The sequence below is a fragment of the Maylandia zebra genome, linkage group LG5, assembly GCF_041146795.1.
Source record: "Maylandia zebra isolate NMK-2024a linkage group LG5, Mzebra_GT3a, whole genome shotgun sequence".
In the NCBI taxonomy this organism is placed as follows: Eukaryota; Metazoa; Chordata; class Actinopteri; order Cichliformes; family Cichlidae; genus Maylandia; species Maylandia zebra.
Genome location: NC_135171.1, coordinates 13,834,201 through 13,851,725, shown reverse-complemented (window position 1 = coordinate 13,851,725; position 17,525 = coordinate 13,834,201). Strand labels below are relative to the sequence as shown.

General features: G+C 43.7%; 1 protein-coding gene and 8 non-coding genes across 11 annotated transcripts in view; all 9 read right to left on the bottom strand.

Moving 5' to 3' along the window:
- The window catches only part of eogt (EGF domain-specific O-linked N-acetylglucosamine (GlcNAc) transferase), a 35,961-nt gene extending 18,676 nt beyond the window's left edge, over window positions 1-17,285 (bottom strand). The window contains exons 1-6 of one of the 3 annotated variants that reach the window (XM_012917464.4): window positions 17,202-17,285; window positions 15,083-15,335; window positions 14,301-14,401; window positions 14,006-14,114; window positions 13,677-13,771; window positions 13,483-13,587 (exon numbers count right to left, since the gene is read on the bottom strand). In XM_012917464.4, coding sequence (XP_012772918.3) covers window positions 13,483-13,587; window positions 13,677-13,771; window positions 14,006-14,114; window positions 14,301-14,401; window positions 15,083-15,286 — 614 coding nt within the window. In that variant the 5' untranslated portion in view covers window positions 15,287-15,335; window positions 17,202-17,285. Of the gene's footprint in view, window positions 1-13,482; window positions 13,588-13,676; window positions 13,772-14,005; window positions 14,115-14,300; window positions 14,402-15,082; window positions 15,336-16,580; window positions 16,705-16,832; window positions 17,070-17,201 lie in introns of those variants that run through there. The other 2 variants (XM_076883806.1, XM_076883808.1) reach the window with 2 other exon arrangements.
- Window positions 204-276, bottom strand: trnar-acg (transfer RNA arginine (anticodon ACG)). Its single transcript has one exon. It is a non-coding gene; the product is annotated as a tRNA-Arg (tRNA).
- On the bottom strand, window positions 386-458 carry trnar-acg (transfer RNA arginine (anticodon ACG)). The gene has a single exon. It is a non-coding gene; the product is annotated as a tRNA-Arg (tRNA).
- trnar-acg (transfer RNA arginine (anticodon ACG)) lies at window positions 2,219-2,291 on the bottom strand. The gene has a single exon. It is a non-coding gene; the product is annotated as a tRNA-Arg (tRNA).
- trnar-acg (transfer RNA arginine (anticodon ACG)) lies at window positions 2,401-2,473 on the bottom strand. The gene has a single exon. It is a non-coding gene; the product is annotated as a tRNA-Arg (tRNA).
- Window positions 4,234-4,306, bottom strand: trnar-acg (transfer RNA arginine (anticodon ACG)). Its single transcript has one exon. It is a non-coding gene; the product is annotated as a tRNA-Arg (tRNA).
- trnar-acg (transfer RNA arginine (anticodon ACG)) lies at window positions 6,250-6,322 on the bottom strand. The gene has a single exon. It is a non-coding gene; the product is annotated as a tRNA-Arg (tRNA).
- Window positions 8,092-8,164, bottom strand: trnar-acg (transfer RNA arginine (anticodon ACG)). Its single transcript has one exon. It is a non-coding gene; the product is annotated as a tRNA-Arg (tRNA).
- On the bottom strand, window positions 8,274-8,346 carry trnar-acg (transfer RNA arginine (anticodon ACG)). Its single transcript has one exon. It is a non-coding gene; the product is annotated as a tRNA-Arg (tRNA).
- Window positions 17,286-17,525: the final 240 nt, after the last annotated feature.

Sequence of the window (17,525 nt, the reverse complement as noted above, 5' to 3'; positions counted from 1 at the left end):
AAGGTACCCAAAGAACGCTACGGGGGAACTGAGCGAGACGAAGGACAAGCTCTGGCTGAAGGAAAACCTTTGGTGATCCCTTATGGTTTTAGGAGTATCAGAGGAGCTCAGATGCACTGTCTGAAAACGCTGTGCCTCGGTGGTTTTCACCCTCCGAAACTGACAGCATTGCTCCCAATATGCACAAAAGCAAGCAGACACTTCGAGCCAGCCAGGAGTCGAACCTAGAATCTTCTGATCCGTAGTCAGATGCGTTATCCATTGCGCCACTGGCCCCCCGCCAAGAAAATCAAGAGGTCAGGTGAGGTCAAAGTTTGTTCTCTGACCAAATTTGTACAATATTTAAGAGCGTATCCATTCCAACACGAAAAAAAAGTACGCACTGCGAACCAGCCAGGAGTCGAACCTAGAATCTTCTGATCCGTAGTCAGACGCGTTATCCATTGCGCCACTGGCCCACCTACAACGATCCCTGAAAGGGCAGGTGAGGTCAGGTCACACTTCGATCGCCTGCAGAATTCAAAGATAATCCTTCAAAATATTCCAGAAAGCAAAATCTCTTGATGCAGGCTCAAAACATCCAGGTAAGAAAAATCCCACAATGTTGATTCTGTTTATACTGTTTCCAGTTTCCAGGTGAGCACAATCAACCTTGTCGGATTTCCTTACGCGGTTGGTTGAACATCCATCCAGACATTTTGCCTCCCTTTGGCAAGGACTGCCTGAAGCTGCTACGTGAGTATAAGCAGGTGGCATGTAAGATGGCAGACTACAGGAACCGCTTGAGATTTAGCCTCAGACCTAAACAGGCTGGGATTACTCCTAAAAGTCTGCAAATGACATCATCTGTTTAAGGCCTCCAAGCTACTAAAATCTTCCCAAAGCCACAGAATCAGATGCTAAACGAACTGGTGAGAAACATTGATTTACCTACCATGTTTTAAAACCAAAAGAGGAGCTGGGCCCAAAAAGACTTGCAACTCTTCTAGATGACAAAAAGCTTCAAAGGTGATTGAATTCACTGAGAAGTGAATTCAGTCATACTTTTCATGCTGTCTAACACTGCATAAATAGCCTAAGACCAGGGAGTAGAGGCAGGCTCAACTACTTACTGTGCACAAGACACATTGGCATGCAACAGAGCGGGTCCTCCAAGGCCAGTTAAAGAGACAAACACCAAGGATGTGGACAAGTAAGCAAAGATTTTGTCTGGAAGCTACAGCAAGTCTCTGTTGTTTGCCTAAGTTGTATAAACAGGAGGTAATTTAAAGACCCATTGTCTGCACGATCAACTGTGCTACATACAATATCGAAAGGCTTTTGGCTTCGGTCCTCAAGCCGTCGGTAGGCAGCTGGAAACGCCATCCTCAGAACGCTATGGATTTCATGAAGAAGGTCAGCCATATCGTTATGTAGGCAGAGGACACTACGGTCACTTACAATGGTAGAACTCTCTTCCGTTGTCTTACAGCTACCGAAGAAGTGGTGCTAGTTCATAAGAGCTTACAGGATGACCCCACCCTCACCAACAGGACCACCCTCAACACCAACAAAGTGTGAGTGTGTGGGTGCACCATGAATTCCCCAGTTTAACCCATTGTGGCTAACTCTTATAAGCAGGAAGTGGGAAACAAAGACTGCTAAGTCATCCTGTCCTCGAACACCACTGGTTCAGATATGTGGATGACGCCTGGGTGAAAGTCAAATTTCGGGATGTAAAACCAATCACAGATGACATTAAGGTGGTGCAAAAACACATCAGGTTCACCAGGAAGGATATGAAAAATGACACGCTAGCTTTCTTAGACTGGGAAATTGCCATCAGTAATAGGGGACATTTGAAAGTCATTGCGTAGTGTAAGCCAACGCATACAGTACTTAAGGTTTGACTCTCATCATCCACAACCTAGCACGACCTAGATGTCATCAGGACGCTATAAGACAGAGGGAACACCATGAGATTGGCTGCTGTGAGTAAATGTGATCATTCTAGCTGGATATTTGTTAAACCTAGGAAGGTACCCAAAGAACGCTACGGGGGAACTGAGCGAGACGAAGGACAAGCTCTGGCTGAAGGAAAACCTTTGGTGATCCCTTATGGTTTTAGGAGTATCAGAGGAGCTCAGATGCACTGTCTGAAAACGCTGTGCCTCGGTGGTTTTCACCCTCCGAAACTGACAGCATTGCTCCCAATATGCACAAAAGCAAGCAGACACTTCGAGCCAGCCAGGAGTCGAACCTAGAATCTTCTGATCCGTAGTCAGATGCGTTATCCATTGCGCCACTGGCCCCCCGCCAAGAAAATCAAGAGGTCAGGTGAGGTCAAAGTTTGTTCTCTGACCAAATTTGTACAATATTTAAGAGCGTATCCATTCCAACACGAAAAAAAAGTACGCACTGCGAACCAGCCAGGAGTCGAACCTAGAATCTTCTGATCCGTAGTCAGACGCGTTATCCATTGCGCCACTGGCCCACCTACAACGATCCCTGAAAGGGCAGGTGAGGTCAGGTCACACTTCGATCGCCTGCAGAATTCAAAGATAATCCTTCAAAATATTCCAGAAAGCAAAATCTCTTGATGCAGGCTCAAAACATCCAGGTAAGAAAAATCCCACAATGTTGATTCTGTTTATACTGTTTCCAGTTTCCAGGTGAGCACAATCAACCTTGTCGGATTTCCTTACGCGGTTGGTTGAACATCCATCCAGACATTTTGCCTCCCTTTGGCAAGGACTGCCTGAAGCTGCTACGTGAGTATAAGCAGGTGGCATGTAAGATGGCAGACTACAGGAACCGCTTGAGATTTAGCCTCAGACCTAAACAGGCTGGGATTACTCCTAAAAGTCTGCAAATGACATCATCTGTTTAAGGCCTCCAAGCTACTAAAATCTTCCCAAAGCCACAGAATCAGATGCTAAACGAACTGGTGAGAAACATTGATTTACCTACCATGTTTTAAAACCAAAAGAGGAGCTGGGCCCAAAAAGACTTGCAACTCTTCTAGATGACAAAAAGCTTCAAAGGTGATTGAATTCACTGAGAAGTGAATTCAGTCATACTTTTCATGCTGTCTAACACTGCATAAATAGCCTAAGACCAGGGAGTAGAGGCAGGCTCAACTACTTACTGTGCACAAGACACATTGGCATGCAACAGAGCGGGTCCTCCAAGGCCAGTTAAAGAGACAAACACCAAGGATGTGGACAAGTAAGCAAAGATTTTGTCTGGAAGCTACAGCAAGTCTCTGTTGTTTGCCTAAGTTGTATAAACAGGAGGTAATTTAAAGACCCATTGTCTGCACGATCAACTGTGCTACATACAATATCGAAAGGCTTTTGGCTTCGGTCCTCAAGCCGTCGGTAGGCAGCTGGAAACGCCATCCTCAGAACGCTATGGATTTCATGAAGAAGGTCAGCCATATCGTTATGTAGGCAGAGGACACTACGGTCACTTACAATGGTAGAACTCTCTTCCGTTGTCTTACAGCTACCGAAGAAGTGGTGCTAGTTCATAAGAGCTTACAGGATGACCCCACCCTCACCAACAGGACCACCCTCAACACCAACAAAGTGTGAGTGTGTGGGTGCACCATGAATTCCCCAGTTTAACCCATTGTGGCTAACTCTTATAAGCAGGAAGTGGGAAACAAAGACTGCTAAGTCATCCTGTCCTCGAACACCACTGGTTCAGATATGTGGATGACGCCTGGGTGAAAGTCAAATTTCGGGATGTAAAACCAATCACAGATGACATTAAGGTGGTGCAAAAACACATCAGGTTCACCAGGAAGGATATGAAAAATGACACGCTAGCTTTCTTAGACTGGGAAATTGCCATCAGTAATAGGGGACATTTGAAAGTCATTGCGTAGTGTAAGCCAACGCATACAGTACTTAAGGTTTGACTCTCATCATCCACAACCTAGCACGACCTAGATGTCATCAGGACGCTATAAGACAGAGGGAACACCATGAGATTGGCTGCTGTGAGTAAATGTGATCATTCTAGCTGGATATTTGTTAAACCTTGGAAGGTACCCAAAGAACGCTACGGGGGAACTGAGCGAGACGAAGGACAAGCTCTGGCTGAAGGAAAACCTTTGGTGATCCCTTATGGTTTTAGGAGTATCAGAGGAGCTCAGATGCACTGTCTGAAAACGCTGTGCCTCGGTGGTTTTCACCCTCCGAAACTGACAGCATTGCTCCCAATATGCACAAAAGCAAGCAGACACTTCGAGCCAGCCAGGAGTCGAACCTAGAATCTTCTGATCCGTAGTCAGATGCGTTATCCATTGCGCCACTGGCCCCCCGCCAAGAAAATCAAGAGGTCAGGTGAGGTCAAAGTTTGTTCTCTGACCAAATTTGTACAATATTTAAGAGCGTATCCATTCCAACACGAAAAAAAAGCACGCACTGCGAACCAGCCAGGAGTCGAACCTAGAATCTTCTGATCCGTAGTCAGACGCTTTATCCATTGCGCCACTGGCCCACCTACAACGATCCCTGAAAGGGCAGGTGAGGTCAGGTCACACTTCGATCGCCTGCAGAATTCAAAGATAATCCTTCAAAATATTCCAGAAAGCAAAATCTCTTGATGCAGGCTCAAAACATCCAGGTAAGAAAAATCCCACAATGTTGATTCTGTTTATACTGTTTCCAGTTTCCAGGTGAGCACAATCAACCTTGTCGGATTTCCTTACGCGGTTGGTTGAACATCCATCCAGACATTTTGCCTCCCTTTGGCAAGGACTGCCTGAAGCTGCTACGTGAGTATAAGCAGGTGGCATGTAAGATGGCAGACTACAGGAACCGCTTGAGATTTAGCCTCAGACCTAAACAGGCTGGGATTACTCCTAAAAGTCTGCAAATGACATCATCTGTTTAAGGCCTCCAAGCTACTAAAATCTTCCCAAAGCCACAGAATCAGATGCTAAACGAACTGGTGAGAAACATTGATTTACCTACCATGTTTTAAAACCAAAAGAGGAGCTGGGCCCAAAAAGACTTGCAACTCTTCTAGATGACAAAAAGCTTCAAAGGTGATTGAATTCACTGAGAAGTGAATTCAGTCATACTTTTCATGCTGTCTAACACTGCATAAATAGCCTAAGACCAGGGAGTAGAGGCAGGCTCAACTACTTACTGTGCACAAGACACATTGGCATGCGACAGAGCGGGTCCTCCAAGGCCAGTTAAAGAGACAAACACCAAGGATGTGGACAAGTAAGCAAAGATTTTGTCTGGAAGCTACAGCAAGTCTCTGTTGTTTGCCTAAGTTGTATAAACAGGAGGTAATTTAAAGACCCATTGTCTGCACGATCAACTGTGCTACATACAATATCGAAACGGCTTTTGGCTTCGGTCCTCAAGCCGTCGGTAGGCAGCTGGAAACGCCATCCTCAGAACGCTATGGATTTCATGAAGAAGGTCAGCCATATCGTTATGTAGGCAGAGGACACTACGGTCACTTACAATGGTAGAACTCTCTTCCGTTGTCTTACAGCTACCGAAGAAGTGGTGCTAGTTCATAAGAGCTTACAGGATGACCCCACCCTCACCAACAGGACCACCCTCAACACCAACAAAGTGTGAGTGTGTGGGTGCACCATGAATTCCCCAGTTTAACCCATTGTGGCTAACTCTTATAAGCAGGAAGTGGGAAACAAAGACTGCTAAGTCATCCTGTCCTCGAACACCACTGGTTCAGATATGTGGATGACGCCTGGGTGAAAGTCAAATTTCGGGATGTAAAACCAATCACAGATGACATTAAGGTGGTGCAAAAACACATCAGGTTCACCAGGAAGGATATGAAAAATGACACGCTAGCTTTCTTAGACTGGGAAATTGCCATCAGTAATAGGGGACATTTGAAAGTCATTGCGTAGTGTAAGCCAACGCATACAGTACTTAAGGTTTGACTCTCATCATCCACAACCTAGCACGACCTAGATGTCATCAGGACGCTATAAGACAGAGGGAACACCATGAGATTGGCTGCTGTGAGTAAATGTGATCATTCTAGCTGGATATTTGTTAAACCTTGGAAGGTACCCAAAGAACGCTACGGGGGAACTGAGCGAGACGAAGGACAAGCTCTGGCTGAAGGAAAACCTTTGGTGATCCCTTATGGTTTTAGGAGTATCAGAGGAGCTCAGATGCACTGTCTGAAAACGCTGTGCCTCGGTGGTTTTCACCCTCCGAAACTGACAGCATTGCTCCCAATATGCACAAAAGCAAGCAGACACTTCGAGCCAGCCAGGAGTCGAACCTAGAATCTTCTGATCCGTAGTCAGATGCGTTATCCATTGCGCCACTGGCCCACCTACAACGATCCCTGAAAGGGCAGGTGAGGTCAGGTCACACTTCGATCGCCTGCAGAATTCAAAGATAATCCTTCAAAATATTCCAGAAAGCAAAATCTCTTGATGCAGGCTCAAAACATCCAGGTAAGAAAAATCCCACAATGTTGATTCTGTTTATACTGTTTCTAGTTTCCAGGTGAGCACAATCAACTTTGTCGGATTTCCTTACGCGGTTGGTTGAACATCCATCCAGACATTTTGCCTCCCTTTGGCAAGGACTGCCTGAAGCTGCTACGTGAGTATAAGCAGGTGGCATGTAAGATGGCAGACTACAGGAACCGCTTGAGATTTAGCCTCAGACCTAAACAGGCTGGGATTACTCCTAAAAGTCTGCAAATGACATCATCTGTTTAAGGCCTCCAAGCTACTAAAATCTTCCCAAAGCCACAGAATCAGATGCTAAACGAACTGGTGAGAAACATTGATTTACCTACCATGTTTTAAAACCAAAAGAGGAGCTGGGCCCAAAAAGACTTGCAACTCTTCTAGATGACAAAAAGCTTCAAAGGTGATTGAATTCACTGAGAAGTGAATTCAGTCATACTTTTCATGCTGTCTAACACTGCATAAATAGCCTAAGACCAGGGAGTAGAGGCAGGCTCAACTACTTACTGTGCACAAGACACATTGGCATGCGACAGAGCGGGTCCTCCAAGGCCAGTTAAAGAGACAAACACCAAGGATGTGGACAAGTAAGCAAAGATTTTGTCTGGAAGCTACAGCAAGTCTCTGTTGTTTGCCTAAGTTGTATAAACAGGAGGTAATTTAAAGACCCATTGTCTGCACGATCAACTGTGCTACATACAATATCGAAAGGCTTTTGGCTTCGGTCCTCAAGCCGTCGGTAGGCAGCTGGAAACGCCATCCTCAGAACGCTATGGATTTCATGAAGAAGGTCAGCCATATCGTTATGTAGGCAGAGGACACTACGGTCACTTACAATGGTAGAACTCTCTTCCGTTGTCTTACAGCTACCGAAGAAGTGGTGCTAGTTCATAAGAGCTTACAGGATGACCCCACCCTCACCAACAGGACCACCCTCAACACCAACAAAGTGTGAGTGTGTGGGTGCACCATGAATTCCCCAGTTTAACCCATTGTGGCTAACTCTTATAAGCAGGAAGTGGGAAACAAAGACTGCTAAGTCATCCTGTCCTCGAACACCACTGGTTCAGATATGTGGATGACGCCTGGGTGAAAGTCAAATTTCGGGATGTAAAACCAATCACAGATGACATTAAGGTGGTGCAAAAACACATCAGGTTCACCAGGAAGGATATGAAAAATGACACGCTAGCTTTCTTAGACTGGGAAATTGCCATCAGTAATAGGGGACATTTGAAAGTCATTGCGTAGTGTAAGCCAACGCATACAGTACTTACAGTACTTAAGGTTTGACTCTCATCATCCACAACCTAGCACGACCTAGATGTCATCAGGACGCTATAAGACAGAGGGAACACCATGAGATTGGCTGCTGTGAGTAAATGTGATCATTCTAGCTGGATATTTGTTAAACCTAGGAAGGTACCCAAAGAACGCTACGGGGGAACTGAGCGAGACGAAGGACAAGCTCTGGCTGAAGGAAAACCTTTGGTGATCCCTTATGGTTTTAGGAGTATCAGAGGAGCTCAGATGCACTGTCTGAAAACGCTGTGCCTCGGTGGTTTTCACCCTCCGAAACTGACAGCATTGCTCCCAATATGCACAAAAGCAAGCAGACACTTCGAGCCAGCCAGGAGTCGAACCTAGAATCTTCTGATCCGTAGTCAGATGCGTTATCCATTGCGCCACTGGCCCCCCGCCAAGAAAATCAAAAGGTCAGGTGAGGTCAAAGTTTGTTCTCTGACCAAATTTGTACAATATTTAAGAGCGTATCCATTCCAACACGAAAAAAAAGCACGCACTGCGAACCAGCCAGGAGTCGAACCTAGAATCTTCTGATCCGTAGTCAGACGCGTTATCCATTGCGCCACTGGCCCACCTACAACGATCCCTGAAAGGGCAGGTGAGGTCAGGTCACACTTCGATCGCCTGCAGAATTCAAAGATAATCCTTCAAAATATTCCAGAAAGCAAAATCTCTTGATGCAGGCTCAAAACATCCAGGTAAGAAAAATCCCACAATGTTGATTCTGTTTATACTGTTTCCAGTTTCCAGGTGAGCACAATCAACCTTGTCGGATTTCCTTACGCGGTTGGTTGAACATCCATCCAGACATTTTGCCTCCCTTTGGCAAGGACTGCCTGAAGCTGCTACGTGAGTATAAGCAGGTGGCATGTAAGATGGCAGACTACAGGAACCGCTTGAGATTTAGCCTCAGACCTAAACAGGCTGGGATTACTCCTAAAAGTCTGCAAATGACATCATCTGTTTAAAACACCTGCAAAGCCAGGCTTCTACCTTTCTACCTATAAAACCCGAGAGCAGCCAAATGGCTGGTAGGCTTTTAGCTAAGCTTTAGCTTCAGCCAAGTGGAAGCTAAATTGGCTAGTCATTCATATGTATATTAGGTCGTTACCTGGGAATTCTGGAGGGAGGGGAGTGGGGGTGTGTGATTGAGGGCATGGGGGAGCTGCTAAAAGCTGTGCACTTCCTTTTGTGTTTCATCTTGATGCATTCTCAATCATCCAGGGAAATAAATCTCCAAAAGTCACCAACTTGGAGTGTTTCAGTTTGCCATCTTAGGGAGAAATCAACACACATGGGTGTATGTCCTTTGTTGCGGAGATTTATTGATAAAAACAGTACAAAAAACCAACCATTTGTACACATATTTACGGGCTTTGTGCCTTCAGAACTGCTTTAATTTTCAGCAAGATGATGGAAAGATTCCTTAGACTTTGACATGATAGCATTACACAGTTGCAGTAGATTTGTCAGCGAATATCCATGATGCACATTTCCCATCTAAGGTGCTCTACTGGATTGAGATCTGGTGACTGTGGAGTCCATTTGAGTACTGTGAACAAGGAATGGGAATGGATAAGAATTTAGTAATTCTGATTCTATTATTGATATCACTTACTGATTCGATTCCTCATTGATTCACTTTGACAATGACCACCATTGCTAAGCTGCATACGAAAGACATTACATTGATACAATGTTGTTGCATGTTTGTTGTGATCAGTGTTCGGATCTCTACTCAGAAAAAGTAATTATTACACACATTACACTGAATGCTTTCCCTAAAAGTAATGCAGTATGTTAATTACACCAAGAAAAATTAATTCCTCCACTTTACCATCGCGGTGTTGTGCAATAAAAATAAAAGTTATGTCCATATCCACACCATATACTGCAATGCCATTTCCCTCCTCTGGCACACAACCTGAAATCGGATGGATAAACAAGCAGACTAGCAAATTCAAAAAATTGGATGCTGGGTACCGGTTTTCTACAAGAACCAGTTCACGATTTTTCTATGGTGCCAGTTAATATTACTTTTTATTTTTCGCATGTATCTTTTGACAGTCTAGTCTGGCCATGCATCTTGCGGGGGGTTACCAGGGTTCCATCTCTAAATGACTGCTGGTCAGCAAACCTGGGAAACCCACAGATAATTGGAACTATGGCACGAAACCGCTTCCAAGACATCATGCAACACCTACGCTTTGATGACAAGTCCACCCGCAGTGATCGAGCAAAGTTCGCTGCAATTTCCAGTGTGTGGGGATCATTTGTCACCAACTGCATCACGTGCTACAACCCTGGTCTACATATCACCGTTGATGAACAGCTTTTCCCATCAAAGACTCGGTGCTGTTTCCTGCAGTATATTGCAAGTAAACCTGACAAGTTTGGGACACAAACACACAAATGCAAGAACAATCATGCCACTGTGCGATGTGTTCACTGCAACAGATACACATGTGGTAAATGCAGACTACAGATACCATGGCAGTGCCAGGATTGTGAGTGATTGCTGAAAATGTTGAAATGTACTCACTCACTTTTTATTATTATTTGTAAATATGTGTACAAATGGTTGGTTTTTTGTACTGTTTTTATCAATAAATCTCAGCAACAAAGGACATACACCCATGTGTGTTGATTTCTCCCTAAGATGGCAAACTGAAACACTCCAAGTTGGTGACATTTGGAGATTTATTTCCCTGGATGATTGAGAATGCATCAAGATGAAACACAAAAGGAAGTGCACAGCTTTTAGCAGCTCCCCCACGCCCTCAATCACACACCCCCACTCCCCTCCCTCCAGAATTCCCAGGTAACAACCTAATATACATATGAATGACTAGCCAATTTAGCTTCCACTTGGCTGAAGCTAAAGCTTAGCTAAAAGCCTACCAGCCATTTGGCAACTCTCCAGGTTTTATAGGTAGAAAAGCCAAATGGCTGGTCTCTGGGAGTTTAAGTTAAGGCCTCCAAGCTACTAAAATCTTCCCAAAGCCACAGAATCAGATGCTAAACGAACTGGTGAGAAACATTGATTTACCTACCATGTTTTAAAACCAAAAGAGGAGCTGGGCCCAAAAAGACTTGCAACTCTTCTAGATGACAAAAAGCTTCAAAGGTGATTGAATTCACTGAGAAGTGAATTCAGTCATACTTTTCATGCTGTCTAACACTGCATAAATAGCCTAAGACCAGGGAGTAGAGGCAGGCTCAACTACTTACTGTGCACAAGACACATTGGCATGCGACAGAGCGGGTCCTCCAAGGCCAGTTAAAGAGACAAACACCAAGGATGTGGACAAGTGAGCAAAGATTTTGTCTGGAAGCTACAGCAAGTCTCTGTTGTTTGCCTAAGTTGTATAAACAGGAGGTAATTTAAAGACCCATTGTCTGCACGATCAACTGTGCTACATACAATATCGAAAGGCTTTTGGCTTCGGTCCTCAAGCCGTCGGTAGGCAGCTGGAAACGCCATCCTCAGAACGCTATGGATTTCATGAAGAAGGTCAGCCATATCGTTATGTAGGCAGAGGACACTACGGTCACTTACAATGGTAGAACTCTCTTCCGTTGTCTTACAGCTACCGAAGAAGTGGTGCTAGTTCATAAGAGCTTACAGGATGACCCCACCCTCACCAACAGGACCACCCTCAACACCAACAAAGTGTGAGTGTGTGGGTGCACCATGAATTCCCCAGTTTAACCCATTGTGGCTAACTCTTATAAGCAGGAAGTGGGAAACAAAGACTGCTAAGTCATCCTGTCCTCGAACACCACTGGTTCAGATATGTGGATAACGCCTGGGTGAAAGTCAAATTTCGGGATGTAAAACCAATCACAGATGACATTAAGGTGGTGCAAAAACACATCAGGTTCACCAGGAAGGATATGAAAAATGACACGCTAGCTTTCTTAGACTGGGAAATTGCCATCAGTAATAGGGGACATTTGAAAGTCATTGCGTAGTGTAAGCCAACGCATACAGTACTTAAGGTTTGATTCTCATCATCCACAACCTAGCACGACCTAGATGTCATCAGGACGCTATAAGACAGAGGGAACACCATGAGATTGGCTGCTGTGAGTAAATGTGATCATTCTAGCTGGATATTTGTTAAACCTTGGAAGGTACCCAAAGAACGCTACGGGGGAACTGAGCGAGACGAAGGACAAGCTCTGGCTGAAGGAAAACCTTTGGTGATCCCTTATGGTTTTAGGAGTATCAGAGGAGCTCAGATGCACTGTCTGAAAACGCTGTGCCTCGGTGGTTTTCACCCTCCGAAACTGACAACATTGCTCCCAACATGGGCAAAAGCAAGCAGACACTTCGAGCTAGCCAGGAGTCGAACCTAGAATTTTCTGATCCATAGTCAGACGCGTTATCCATTGCGCCACTGGCCCCCCGCCAAGAAAACCAAAAGGTCAGGTGAGGTCAAAGTTTGTTCTCTGACCAAATTTGTACAATATTTAAGAGCGTATCCATTCCACACCGGTTCTGACTTAAACGGTAGTAACCAGACCGAAAAGCAGCGCACATTTCGGTGCTTTATTTCGGTGCTTTTTTTCCCTGAGCTGTGATACACTTCTAGCCAATCATTTTACGTTTCCGAGGATAGTAGGCGGGTCCAGGTACGTACGTTCTTTTAGAGCAGAGCTACAGATTAAAAATGCCCAAGGTGAAGCGGTCAAAAGTCTGGCTGTACTTCACAGCAAAAGATGCAAACTCAGCAGCCTGCAACAAGTGCTTTTAGCTGATACTGTGATACTGTCAAAGGAGGTAACACCTCAAATCCGGTGAAACACCTGGCGACGCATAGCGGGCTTTTTTTTTAAAGCCAAGAAATGCGCCGTATTTGATAGCTTGCTGCGAGACCTCACACCGAGCGCATCTACTGCGGGTGGGTTGCCTGTTATCGGACCCGGAGTTAGCAACATCCCCAAAAACCCGAAGAATAGAGTCCTGGCCCCTAGCCCTGCCAGTGTAGCAGAAATGATGACGGATGATGATGGCAGCAGCAGCCGTTCTTCTCTGCGTGAGTAGCTTAATGTTGTTCGTGTGTAATTTACGTTGAGTAGGCTAACCACGTTATTACATTAATGCACGTAAGGTGAACTAGCAAACATCATCATAGCTACATGCGGCTGTCTTCTTGTTTGATGGCAGATACTCCCTTCACCCTGGCCAAAAAGGCTAAAATGACCAAAGAAAAAGAGGGAAACGGTTAAACATGAGAGGTTTTTGGATAAAGTTTGTGTTTTTTCCATTGTTTAAGCACTGCTTCCAGCCAAGAGTGATACCATATATGCCCCATAGCTGCAGAAAAGGCTAACATTGTTATCTTTTTACAAAAAACCAGCTGAAAATGAGAGGTTTTTGGACCAATTTTGTGTTCTCCATTCTTTAAGCACCGGTTTGAGCACCGTTTGAGCACCGGCACCGTTTCAAAAGTACCGATTTGGCACCGGTATCGGATAAAACCTAAACGATACCCATCCCTATTTGTGGATGTGTTTCAGTATTTGACATTGTCTTTTATATTTGTAAATCAAGGAAATCAGTGGGACAAACATCCAGCTTTCTTTTGTTAACAGTGGCTCCGGAAGATTATTAACACAAGCTCAAGATTTCAACAGAAGCCATTCATTGTAGTTTGATTGCTAAGTGTAGGATTCATGTGAATGTATCTGTCCTGCCTCACCAAGACTGCAAGGGGCTTTTGTGGTCGCCCTCTCCAACAAGTGCTTCCTTGATGAGTTTGCAGTGTCCACCAATCTCTCCTGTCTGAATGAAGTCCTCTTTGTACCTGCAGCATAAACACAGTTGACTTTCAAAGCATACTCATTGATGTTTAAAAAAATAAAAATAAAAACTGTATTTTCAAATTGCACTGACCTCTCATGACTTCTGCGTGGCTTTCGTAAGTCCAGGTAAAGATTTGTAGCCTTGCAGAATCTAATGTGACTACAACACTTTAATGAGGAGTCCCCCTTGAAATGCAAATTCATAAATATTTAGTATTCAGGTGACCAGCAAAATGTGGACCTTAAAGGCCATGAGAGTGGCCTCTTTACTAGGTTCTCTCTATACCACTGCTTTTGAACTTGAAATTATTTTAGGCTCATTGTCTGTGGAATCCTGTTGAATACTGCGTCTATTTCTACCTGTTGTTTCTTCCTGTTGACTCAAAGGCGTGTGGGAACTAAGGAAATGAGCAGACTTACTGGCCGGGTAGCCTTGCAGAGTGTTTTGAGCTCAGAGAGGCGCTCTTTGACGTAGCCGAAATCAGCCTGCTTCCAGAAAAGTTCCTGGGCGGCATCCAGTGAACGGGCCCTGACAGATTCAGACAAATCAGCAAAAGCACAACCATTACACCATCGATGACGCACACTTTGCATGAAACCACTTATACTGTGGAAAATTACATACACTGCAACTCAGTAAATCCAAAATTTCTTAATTTAAAAATCACGACAATAATTTTGGTAATTTCACTGAATATGATGTGAGGGACAGTACCATCCAGAGTCAGCTTTGGTGCACATAGGATAGCTGAAGCGTTTCTCTGGATCACAGTTCTTCTCATAACCCCAACAAAAAGACAGATCCTGGAGTGCATCCTGTTGTCAAAATACAAATTAATATAAGCAGTGTTGTGTGTGTATGTAGGAGAGAGAGGGTGTGAGAGAGAAAGAAATAAAGAAAAGTTACATTAAATCTTATCTTTCTTTTAGAAAATCCATTAGAAACAGAATGTAATATGCAATGTGAAAGACACAGCAGTGGTGATGGATTATCTGCTAATCCATTTACCTAACTAACCTAACTAAGCTGATGCAAAGTCTGTCTAGAAGCAATGGCCCCAGGCACTTAGTTGTGTAGTTATTTTGAATTAACAGAATTAACTTTATTCACTTAAGTCTTACAAAAACCACGTGGAAAGTTTGCAGTTTCACCAAAATACGATTTTAACAAGCTTTTAATTCAGCTGCTTCTATTTAGAGGAGTCTCTCTCTTGTAAAGAAGCACAGACAAAGCAAAATAAACTGTTAAGTTTCTTCTTTCTGAGTTCAGGAAAACAATATCCATTAAACCAATGCACAGAAATCCTGTATTTCAAAATTACTACTGTGTGGATCACAAGGAAATAGCTCGCATGATGCCTATACTCACAGGCAAAATAATTAATTAACCATTTTCATGTGAGTCATAAGTTAACAAGGTTACCTGTTATATTTTTTACCGTATTCTGAAAGTAAAGTAAAGAACAAACATTAACTCCAACCAAGTTCATATCTTACTTTAAAAGGGCAGAGCGGGTCCAGGCGGCATCGCTTGGCGACCCTCTTGTTGTTGTTCAGGAAATAGGGTACGTGCTCTGGTGGCAGGGAGATCGTGCTGTAGTTGAGAGTTGGTGTTGGTGGTTTGTGGTGTGGGTTTTCAGGCGTCTCAGTGATTACCACAAAGGGTGAAAAAACTATGCTCAGTGCTACTAGGAGCAGCATAGTCAGAATTACACAGACATGCGAAATAGATGCTTCCCTTCACCGCACACTGTGAAAAGGCAAGAGGCAGAGAAACAGACTCAGACTTGCAATGGGTAAAACTTAACACTGGAGTATACAAGCATGTGGGTACAAGCAAGTGCATGCCAGCTCTGTTCTAGGATGCCCTCTGGACCCAGTGGAGGTGGTGAGTGACAGGAGAATGGCGGCTAAGCTGTCATCCCTGTTGGACAACGTCTCCCACCCCATGCAGCAGACTGTGACAGCACTGAGCAGCTCCTTCAGTGGGAGACTGCGGCACCCACGGTGTGGGACGGAGAGATTTCGCAGGTCTTTCCTCCCCACTGCTGTCAGACTCCACAACAAAGACTTTAACTGAACAAACACACACATCCACACATGTGCAATAACACTAAGTGCAATAATCTTTTCTGGCATCGTTGTATTTTTACTCAGTTGTATATAGCATTCGTATTCTATTTTTATCTTATTGTATATTTTTATTCTATTTTATTCTACTGTATATAGTATATTATTTTATTCTATTCTGTACAGCTGTGTACTGTATTTATTCTTATTGTATTCTAATTTTTGCGTCATAACTTTTGCACTGTCCACTTCCTGCTGTGACAAAACAAATTTCCCACGTGTGGGACTAATAAAGGTTATCTTATCTTATCTTATCTTATGGGAGTGTAGCTCTGGGCAGATCTAAGCTTCACAAAAGGAAACGTTTTTTGTTTTTTTGTTTTTGTTAGTGTTAGTGACCTTTCTCCGTTAGTAAGCACAACTGAGGCTGCAGGGCCAAATGAGAAATATTCACTGGTAATAATGTGACCTAATATGCAGGTAGCCAGTGCAGTACCTGGTATTTACACAACAGCCAAATTTGCATGATCAATGCTATTTTGTCAAAAGTATGCATGTTCTTGCACAGCCTGGAGCCTTCGTCCCAATACCATTGACTGATGATTGAATAGTACAGTGTGACCTTTCTTAAAGCAGATACCACATTGTGCTGTATAACAAATGGCTCCCACACAGTTTCACATTCAAATGAAGGGAAGGAAACGAGGAAACTGCCTTATGCTGCACATTTGGTAACAATAGGTGGTGAAGGTTAACGTTATCGGTCATTAATTGCATATTCTCCTGGTGGTAACGTTGACACAGTTAGGTAAAGCTTAAATGTGTGTGACGTTAAGGCGGTGGTACTGATGTAACTGGAGACATGAAATTAAGAGCGCTACATCAAAGCACCGGCTAAGCATATATTGATCAAACTCAGTAATACCTGTGGAACACAAGTAAGCCTAAAACACGTCACCGACGAATTGTATCTATTTTTTACGATTATGGTTAGGTATATTTTAAATCTTTAAAAGGAGTAGTTTTAAAAAAGCCCTTGAGAAATCTGGCTTCATTTCCTCGAGTTTCTGACGTGCAGGAGCTCTCCGAGCGCATGAAAACTTCGTTTTTAGAGCGTTTAATTAATTCTTAAGTTTTAGCTAGCTTCCGGTCAATTAGCAAGTTAACTAAACTTTACCTCTACGTCGCGACCGTCAATAGTGACCTAACAGGCACGTGAGATGAGATTGAGGAGTTGTTGTGATTATAACGCATTACTTAAACGTTTCTTCGTCTGTGGATAAAAAAAAAAAGGAAAATACGAACTGAGGCTGACCGGTAACTGAAGTATACTATGCAGAGGCTAACATCTAGCCTTTAAGTTCTTGACAAAGACAAGGAGCCCCCTTAACGTTAATTTTAAGATAGACTAAAGAGGCAGTACAAGAAAAGGAGCAAGAAAAAATGTTTTTACATTTCCGAGAAACAAAACCTTTAAAAGAAACGAGACCCTTATCAGTGGTTGCCTATAAAAGATTGCTATAAGTTTATATGAGAGACAGTTTACCTGAATGCAGTCTGCTTTCCCCAGATTGAAGCGATGCAGTGACCGGCGGTCGCCATAACACCGGAAACCTTACACCGGCATGTAATACGAACATTCGGCCATAGGGTGGCGCTGTCCACCGCAGTTTTCTGATAGTAAACGGCACTATAACGCTCTCCACACTCCACGTTATTACAAAATACATCATTCAGTTTAATAATAAAAACACAAATATTCAGTGCAAACTTGTTAATGTGCTTTGTCTCTTACAGAATATTATTCAAATGTAACTAAGGCCACTCAGTTTCAGAATATCATCTCACATTCTAGGTGTTACAATATGGC